The following is a 10,144-nucleotide window of genomic DNA, read 5'->3' on the forward strand; positions in this document are numbered from 1 at the left end:
CACTGTGCTATTCATTGGAAAAATTCTCTTGTCAAAAGGACATAATCCCCAATCTTGCAAGCATCATCCTCCAATGCCGATCTGGTATGCTAAAAAGAAAAGAGTGGTCGATATCACCTAAAATCAAGGAAGAAACATGGTTAAGTTTCTTGGGCACTAATGCCGAAGCCAAGGAGAAGATTGCAAGGGGACTCGCGGCCCTTATTTTTGGTTCACAGGCCAATTTTATCTCAATTGGATTTGGTGAGTTCTCATCATCTAGTGATCATGGAAGTAAAAGGTCAAGAGTTGAAGCAAGCCATGGATTTCTCGAGAGATTAGCTAGTGCAATCCAGGACAACCCACATCGTGTCATCTTGCTGGAGGATGTCGAGCAAATTGACTATGAATCTCGAATAGGCATTTTGGATGCCATCAGGAGAGGAATAATGCAAAGTTCGGATGGTGAAAATGTTAGTGTTAGTGATGCAATCGTAATATTGAGTTGTGAAAATAGTAGCTTTGGTTCGAGATCAAGAGTTTGCTCTCCTCATGTTAAGCAGAAGCTCAATAGTGATGAAGAGAAGGAAAGAGCACGTGATGAAGGGATGATGAGCTCTTCTGCTGGTTTTGATCTCAATGTTGATGCTGAGTGCGGAGATGTTGATGATTTGTCCGTTGATGAGCTTGGGCTTCTTGAAGCTGTAGATAGTTCGTTCGTGTTCAATTGCTCGGATGAAATGTTGGTTTAACATCTTTGGTTGTTGTTTTCTTTCACTGATATTAGTTAATTAGTATTGTAAATTATCTGAGGCTTTGCTTTGCTTGTCTTAGCTTAAATTCAAATTTGCTTCATTCATATCAATTAATGGACTTCAAAAAGTTGCTTAAATTTCTCACTATATTTTGCTCTTCTTGACTACTTTCATATGTTTAAAATAGAACGTAAAGGGAATAAAGGAAACCCTAATTAAAAAGAAAGTGAAGGATCAAGAAAACTACATTCCAATCTGGAGAGCACCTCCTATTTATTGAGAACAACATTGAAAATTCATATCAAAAGTACAAAAAAAGGAATTCAGCTTGTTTAAACAAGCTGAATTCCTTTTTTTGTACTTTTGATATGAATTTTCAATGTTGTTCTCAATAAATAGGAGGTGCTCTCCAGATTGGAATGTAGTTTTCTTGATCCTTCACTTTCTTTTTAATTAGGGTTTCCTTTATTCCCTTTACGTTCTATTTTAAACTAAAATAAAAGCAGACCGGGGGCGCTAAAGGAAGTAATTAATTTGATTTTTAGCACTTTTTTTAGAACTAAATTTAATTATCATTGAACTTTAAGTTTGAAATGCACAAACCATCAATTGCCTCAAGGTGCCCTTCAAAAGTCACACAACCTCTATTAAGGTCTCTTTGTATTGATTTATTTTTATTTTTTTGGGTTGATTAATTAGCTGAAGCAAATTAATTGGTTTTTATGTGTGAAAGCATGCAAATAAAATTTCTCTTGCCTTAATTGACATTTGCTATATACCTCGGTCCATAGAATGATTTCCAAGCGATTGCTGCCAGTGGGAGAAACTCAATAATTTGAATAGAGCATTCATTTATGTTCCCTAGAAGGAGATATCATAACTATAAAGATACGAATATTGATTATATATAATTTTATAGAGCAAGTTCATATGTTAAGAGGACACATGAAACCTAGACCACTGATTGGGGAATGAGAGTGCTAGCCGCAAAATATATGCCTTTCATTTAATATGACGATCACAAAGGCCTAGTGACTAGCTAACAACTTTCATGAAAGTGGCAACCAATTGAATGATGACAGATGGCGTATTGCACTATTCCACAATAGCACAAACAAAGACTAAGGTATCATTCATAACTTAATGGTTGTGCAAAGGAGATGTCACTTTAGAAGGCAAAGAAATATAATAAAAAGCACTACTTTTTATGCATACTGATGAGTTTTTGAGAAAAAAGAAGAATCCCCTTTCTTGCTTTAGATTCATGAGCCAACATTCTCATGTTGGGAAAAAGTAGTGGGTGGTAAAAAAGATGATTGCAAGATTAAAGATAAGCATCTCGTCTTTAAACCTTAAAGTTTGGTTCTTTAGAATCCAGAAAAGATATTAATCTTCTCTCCCCTCTTTGTATTTCAATAAAAAGCTTACTGTAAGTTAGGAATTTGTCATGTGGTGCTTTTGGAAAAAGATTAAGGCTTTTGAAAATATTGGTTAATATGAGGAAAAGCACCCGCATATCCTCTCTTTTGAAATTATATGGTACCTCCCTCTGTGTCTGCTAATGATTAGCTAAGATAGACTTAGGACCCGCTTACTACAAAAGATTGTTCATACTTGTTCAATAACCTAGCTAGTTATGTTAAACCTTAACAAAAATCTAAACCCACTAAAATGTATATATATCATTTGATAGGCTGATGCGTTCTCAGCTTCTTAATTTATAGTTTACTATTCCAATCTGTTAATTTCCAAGACCCTTATAACACTATCTTTTTCTGAAAATACCCCTCAAATAGGATTTGTTGTGTAATTGGTCACTCACAATAGAGAATAACAAAGCAGATACACTCATGTATCTTCACAACATCTGAAATGGTTACTGCCTGCTTAAATTATACAAATTTCCTACATGTACATATGTAACTTATTATTTATCCTGTAATTTATCAACAAAGTAAATTTCAATAACCTAAACAAGTCACGAGTCACGGCTGATCAAAATCGTAATCTCACCAACTTTTTCATAGCAATATTTTACCCCATAAATCCTATGCAATCTACATCATCTAGCCCAAGATCTTTAGGGGGCTGGGGAAAAAAAATCCCTCGTTTGACGAGCACACAATGAGACAAATAACGAGTGCAATGGCGACGTCTACAGGTCCAAGAGATGCGAATGCCTTTTGCATGTGCATGCAACGACTTTACGTATGCATCCCCATACAAACAAACTGTTTGTTTCTTTTAACACCAAAATCAATACATCAACATTTTAAGAGAAGCATATAAAATTTGATGCATAGACAAGTGGTGAAATGAAATGGGAGAGAGAATTTTTGGACAATGTGTAGTCTTCTCATCAGTCTCAAAAGCCAAAGTGAGGATGGATGGGGATGGCTCTTTGATCATGCATGCTCCTATTTTTTGCTTGTAAATTTGTGCTCAAAAGATAAAGCAAGAAAGTGAAGATTGCTTTTTTCTATTTACACTTCTCATCGCTTTTCTTGTTCCTTGGCTTTATTTGAATTTTTTGACTGATTCTAATATACCTTGCTTGCTGAATGCTCGCTACTTGCACATTACTGCATGCTGGTCCTGTTGCTAGCAGTAGTTACTTCTGCTCAACTTTTCTCAATTTTACGTTTTGAGGACGATGAGAATGTTGGAATAATTAATGGCACAACCGGCCGAAAGCAACTGATCGACTGGCATTCCACCGCTGGCCAAGTGAATGAGAAATGAATTATGGAATATTAATTATCTCGGTATGTAGGTACGTGTGTATGTATGTACATACTCCTACACATATTAATTATCTCAGTATGTACGTGTGTATGTATGTACATACTCCTACACATATAACCGAGATATATAGACTATATTATATATTCATGGTATGAACATATAGATATACTATAAATTTAAATTAATATAAAACTCGTATCTTTAAGCTCAAACCTGTGATGCAATAAATATGGAATATCTAGAAATGAAACTTCCATTATTAATTTAGATGTGTGTTTTTATTCATATAATCAAAGAACAAAAAATTGAGCAAATTTATAAAAATTTGTAATTTGATGTCTGATGGCATGGGTAATCAAACATGTTTAAATACTTTTTTTTGAGGAGAAAAACAAAGGAAAGTCCCCTTTCATTTTATTCATATATAAGAGAAACATGTTTAAATACTTCAAGATGCATTTCCATATAATATATGTGTACTGGACCAAATTAAGTGGTATGTATTTTAAATTTGAAATTCAGATTTTAAAGTTGAATTGATATTATCGCCATCTGAATCCTAGTCATATATAAAGCTAATTAACTCACTCATGCACTCGTGCACTCTTATACCTATACATACATGCACGCACAAGAATCATAAAATATGCTAATATTCAAAAAACGTAGATTTTTTTTTTTGGGGTCAATGAATTTTTTTATTCATTTCCCAATATGTAAACTGTGGAGAACATCAAAATACCAGATAATTCCTGGTGATCACACTGTAACTAATTACAATCTCTCAAAATTTCTAATTACATTCTCTCAAGGGTTTCCCTCATATGAACAAGTATATTATCATTATTCAAAATCCTAGAGTATACCAAAATCTTCACTGTCCTCAATATCATCTTAGACCGAGTCTTTCCTTGAAAAATTCTCATATTTCTCTCTTGCCAAATCATATAAACTGTAGCAGAGAGAGCCATTCTCTTTAATTTTGCTTAAAACCACCTCCTTTGAGATTAAAGGAGTACCAATTGATAAGTAGATTCCAGTTGCATGATCTCCAAGAGAATCCCATCCATTTCATCACCTTGTTCCATATATCAGCTAAAAATTAACATTCAAAGAATAGGTGATTGCAAGTTTTCAGTTGATGGTTCTGGCACAAAGCACATTTGTTTGAGTTCAAAATCCCCATGCGACAAAGTCGGTCCTGGGTTAACAGCCTGGAATGACAAGCTAGCCAAAGAACAATCGAGTGCTTTGGATAGTGAAACCCCTTCCAAACTGTGCTAGACCATGGAGCTGAAGGATTTGATTGAGTAATAGCATTATAAACAGCTGAAAGTTGAATTTTCCCTCCTGTGCAGCATGCACCAACAGTATTTTGGAAATTTGCAATATTTCCAAACCTAGCTAGCATCAAATCCCTCACTGAGGATTTGTTTCCACATCCATGAATCATTCACCTTAAACTGAACTTGCCAGATATCTAAAGCTTGTAAATAATTTTCGTGAGTCTATTTGATCCAAAGAAGATCCTTTTTAAGATGAATCTGCCACAAGATCTTAACTACAGCCGCATAGTTCCATTCTTTACTGAAAAGATTCACAATCCTCCCTTCTCTTTGTTCTGACAAATAATGCTCCATGAGACAAGATGAATTTTTCCCCAATAGGAAATCAAAGCATAACCTGTCAATTTTTTCTAAGACTTTAATAGGAAAGATGTAGTTGCTTGTCCAAAAAGTTTGAATGCCCAGAATGACCGATTTAATCAATTCAAGCCTCCCAGCATATGATAATCACCTCCTTTGTTGCTAGGTTTGGAACTGGTCAGAAATTCTCCTGATTAGAGAAGAGCAATCCAGGTAAGTAAGCCTCTTCGCAATCAATGACATACCTAAATAGCGCATAGGCAATTCCCCCTCAGAGAAGTTCAGATAGTTGCAAATCTGATTTTTTTAAGCTATCATCAATCCCACTCAAAAATATTGAACATTTGTTGGGATTTGCTTCCAGGCCTACAACTTGGTTAAATTCCTGCAGACACAAATTCAACCTTGAAATTGAACCCATATCAGCTTTGCTAAACAGCAATATGTCATCTACAAAAACCAGGTGGGTTATGTTCATCCTAGAGCATTTAGGATAGAATTTATACAATCTATCACCCTTCAATAAGCTTAGCTTTCTCGATAGGTACTCCATGCCAATCACAAATAGGTAGGGGGATAAGGGATCACTTTACCTCAATCCTCTAGCACCATGAAAGTAAGCATGTAAAGCTCCATTAAGAGATAGAAAGAATTTAGGAGTTGTAATGCATTCCATAATCCAACCTATTGTGACACTAGGAAAGCCTAATCCAGTTAACATATCTTTGATAAAGTCCTAACTTATAGTATCAAAAGCCTACCTTAAATCAATATTCAGAATGGTCCTAGGAGAATTATTTTTCCTTCCGTAATGCTTAATGAGCCCACGAGCCATCAAAATGTTGCTAGAAATAAGCCTCCCTTTAACAAAAGCACTTTGTGCATCATTAATCAAGTGACCCATGACCTTCTAAACTCTGCTTGCTATAACTTTTGTGATAATTTTATAAACAACATTCCAACATGAAATGAATCTAAAATCTGATGGTGAGCTTGGATTAAGGATTTTGGGCACCAGAGTGATTGAAGTGGAGTTGAAAGTGCCAATGAGTTTACCCGAGCAGAAGAACTCTTCAATTGCTAAGAAAAGATCTTCACATATGATATTCCAAGCTTTCTTAAAGAAAGAAACATTAAATCCATCGGGCCCAGGAGCTTTGCCATCTGCCATGGAGAAAACAACTTGCTTAATCTCTTCTCTAGAAACAGGACAACTCAGTTCATTACACTGATTAGGAGAAAGAACTGGACCACTTGAAATCACAGCTGAGTCTGGAGGTGAAGTAGGAATTTTTGTACCAAGGAGATTTTTGTAATATTCAGTAAAATGTATGATCCCTGGCATATCAGATATTCTGACCCCATCCTCAGAGTGAATTGATAGAACCCTATTTTGATGTCTCTTAGCCTTCATGATAGAGTGAAAGAATTGAGTACCCTTATCTCTATGTATTCCCTAATTTATATTAGCTTTTTGTCTGTAGAAGGAGATTTCACAATCCAACAACTTTGTGTATTTTTAACACATTCTTTCTCCTTAGAGATCAAGACAGAATCAAAGAGATTGTTGCTCAGCTGATTTTGGATGTCACATAACTCTGCTTTAGTTCTTGAAACTTGCTCACTTATATTCATAAAAGAACATGTTATAACCATTGATTCTTTGATCGTATACTGACTTGACCACTGGTATGAAATCTAGATGCTTAGTCCACATACTAAAGAACTTTCCCTCAAAATTTTCATCTCCCACAGTTAACAAAGATGGAGAGTGATCTGAACATGAAGGCATAAGAAATTCTACTTGACTGGAATTTTAGTATTGAATCCAGTCCTCATTCACTAGCACCCTATCACTAGTAGAAAACAATGTATTGGCGACGGGGAAATCCGTCACCAATGCCCCAAAATCCGTCGCCAATACATATTGGCGACGGGCTTATTTCCGTCGCCAATAAGTATTGGCGACGAGAAAACCCGTCGTCAATACTTATTGGCGACGGACGACTATTGGCGACGGATTTCTTTGGCGACGGGTTACTTCCGTCGCCAATAAACATTGGCGATGGGGTAATCCGTCACCAATGTTTAAACATTGGCGACGGATCACCCCGTCGCCAATGTTTATTGGTGACGGGTTAGTCCATCGCCAATGTTTAAACATTGGCGACGGATTACCCCATCGCCAATGTTGATTGGTGACGGATTTTTTCGTCACCAATAAGCATTGGCGACGGGGAAATCCGTCGTTAATGTATATATTTAGGCAAAAAAAATTTTAATTTTTCGGTAGCCTCCCATACGAGAGAATACACATATAACCTGTATCGACATCAATCCAATGATAATATTTAACAATATATCATAAAATCAACCATGATATACATTCACATTCCACATAGTCAATTTCATCCGTCAATCCACAATATCGAATAATACTCGTCATATAATCACAATTACAATACATCTCACATGCTCAAATAATATTCATTCACTACGCAATAAACTCACAAATATAATACATGTATGTAAAATTCAAAAGTCATAACATGTATTAACACAATCTTAAACTACATATATCGACTCAGGAAGACTCTCCTTTAAGGACGGACGCTCAATGAGGCGTTGTGCAATATCCCAAGTCAATTGTGCATGTGTTGTAACCAATAACTTTCATTGTTGGGAAGACTCTCATTGTTGGACGCTCAATGAGGCGCTGTGCAACATTCTAAGAACGGACGCTCAATGAGGCGCTAGGGAAGACTCTTAGAATGATTAACATCCATACCTACGACCAAATCATGACTCTTGCTAAGAACGAAAGGGTATGAATTATTTCATTGTCTACATTCAAGCCAATGTACACTGCCAACTCTCCAGATTTCTGTAATCACAAAAGAAGTTCCAGGATAAGATTGATGGAAAAGCACCAAATTATGCAAGGTGCAAATTGTTACCTTCCAGAACCAAGGTAATATGCCAAAAAACAAAATTGTAGTCTCCATCAGAATTGTTACGCCTTCATGAACAAAGTGGAAGTGACTGGGATTAAGTAACAAATTAGTATTCAAGTATAGACGATATTTACTAGGCTAGAAGAAGAGCAAGAGTTATGAACAGTTACAGGATTAAAAACATATAGCACATAATACCAAGAGAACTTATGCATGTTGTCGGATCATATAGCACATAATACCAAGAGAACTTATGCATGTTGTCGGATGTCCAGATAGGTTTGTGCAATGTACATTAAGATCATAAAACCTGTAAGAGAAAGTGATTACTGATCAGGATAATAATCAAGAAAAGCTAATTTCATGTGATTTAATTAATCTCCAAGCATCAGAGATGTAAAAGAGCTTGGAAGTTTGAGCCTTAACTCAGGATCAGATCAAAAATAGCTTACCCAAACTCATCTAATAAGCTAAACGGACAAGCTGGGAAAAATAGACAAATGCTCCAAAATTTCCATCCGACACTTTGTATTTAGTGATACACGATGACTACTATTTATAATCTTCGTCAAAAGAACCTAATACACTAGTAGTAGTCTTAACAATCTAGTTCAAAAGATAACTTCAGGAATTCCAAAGAAGATTATTGATAAAAAGTATTTTTTGAACCAATACAAAACAAATTAAAGAATAAAGAGAATAAACAACAACAGACTTCAGTTAGTCTCTTTTAATTGTTGCATTAACATTCTAATAAATTCATCGAAATTGTCTTAAGAGTTCACCAACAATGTACAACAACCAAACATTAAAGTGGTGCAATAACTAATTGTCAACACAATCGAAGCCCACCTACCACAAAATAACAACCAAATCACATAACTTCCTCTCCAATTAGCAGATTTTAACATGCCAAACACTAATTTCTTCTTACAACTAGCTAGATAATCCATGATGTTTGAGGATCATATACAAAAAGAATTTATTCGAATATCAGTTTCAAAATGGCTTCTTGATCTATACAGAAGCAAATATTGATTAGAATCTTAAATTGCTACCTTACAAGCTAGTCAAATGCATAGAGGACTACCCATGTGTCAAAAAGACCATTTGGTAAGAGCTGAGAGCTAGTCATACGTTGATTCAAACACATAATTAGTCCTCAATGGGGGAAAACATGATAAGAATGTAACACACCTCAGATATGCTCCAGGACATAAAGGTTATGAAAACTGACGGGAGGAGTTCTTGCACCTGCGACCTGCATGACTAATTTTTCTCTAACATCAGCAAGCTGGTAAATTTTAAACGAAAATATAAGTATATGCCTCTAATTCAGATACCTAAATAGCCCATATGACCACTTAAACAAATATAACATGACAACTACTCCGGCTCTCAAAACGGGCAAGCATGAGTTTGCTGACAAGCAGGCAAAACTCAACAATGATTCAATCACCTAAACTTAATGCAAAATAACTGCAAAATTAACTGATAAAACAAGTTTGGAACTGCTTCCAGAGTTCATACCAATTCTTGTCCTGTTGCACGACAAACATAAACTCCAAGAACATGAAGTCCTGGAGTATTAAAACCAGTAGCATCCAACAGATACAATAGCTGATAAGCAGAGGATAAGCTTGCAAACCAACACATATGCTTGAGGATCAATGCAAATAATTTTCAGAGCCAAAACACCAATAAACTCCTGATGTAACTCTAAATTTGGAGCAAAAGCTTATTTTCACGAAATGTGAAACTGCAAGCAAATGTTTCACATGTAACCAATGTAAAATCGGCTACATAAGCAATGTTTCACTAACATTTTAACACTATTGAACAACCATAAGGCAGGGTATAATACCAATAATGCAACTGAGAGAACTTTTTGGCGCTTCCTTAAACTGAGACTGAAGTGACACTTCATTAGATTCAGGATTCACAGAATTTTGACTTGTTCCGACCTTCACTGCTCTCTTACGCAAACCATATAGTGACTCCGAAAATGAAGCATCTGAAACAGGTAATGATTACGATATCAAATGAACTGAGGGTCGAGTGGTAA

At 35.6% G+C, this 10,144-nt stretch overlaps 1 protein-coding gene and 1 long non-coding RNA gene across 3 annotated transcripts in view; one reads left to right on the top strand and one right to left on the bottom strand.

Annotated features, from left to right (window-relative positions):
• The window catches only part of LOC109836804 (protein SMAX1-LIKE 3-like), a 3,161-nt gene extending 2,294 nt beyond the window's left edge, over window positions 1-867 (top strand). Inside the window, exon 3 of the mRNA XM_020404819.1 lies at window positions 1-867. This exon is cut by the window's left edge and continues 172 nt beyond it. Within this exon, the coding sequence (XP_020260408.1) occupies window positions 1-731 (731 nt within the window). The 3' untranslated portion in view covers window positions 732-867.
• On the bottom strand, window positions 7,954-9,695 carry LOC109835981. Of its 2 annotated transcripts, XR_002245766.1 has the most exons (5): window positions 9,610-9,695; window positions 9,277-9,340; window positions 8,322-8,389; window positions 8,083-8,167; window positions 7,954-8,009 (listed from the first exon to the last, which is right to left on the bottom strand). It is a non-coding gene; the product is annotated as an uncharacterized LOC109835981 (long non-coding RNA). The 2 variants fall into 2 exon arrangements; XR_002245765.1 differs by lacking the exon at window positions 7,954-8,009 and having other exon boundaries at window positions 8,035-8,167.

Source organism: Asparagus officinalis, chromosome 4, assembly GCF_001876935.1.
Source record: "Asparagus officinalis chromosome 4, Aspof.V1, whole genome shotgun sequence".
Lineage (NCBI taxonomy): Eukaryota > Viridiplantae > Streptophyta > Magnoliopsida > Asparagales > Asparagaceae > Asparagus > Asparagus officinalis.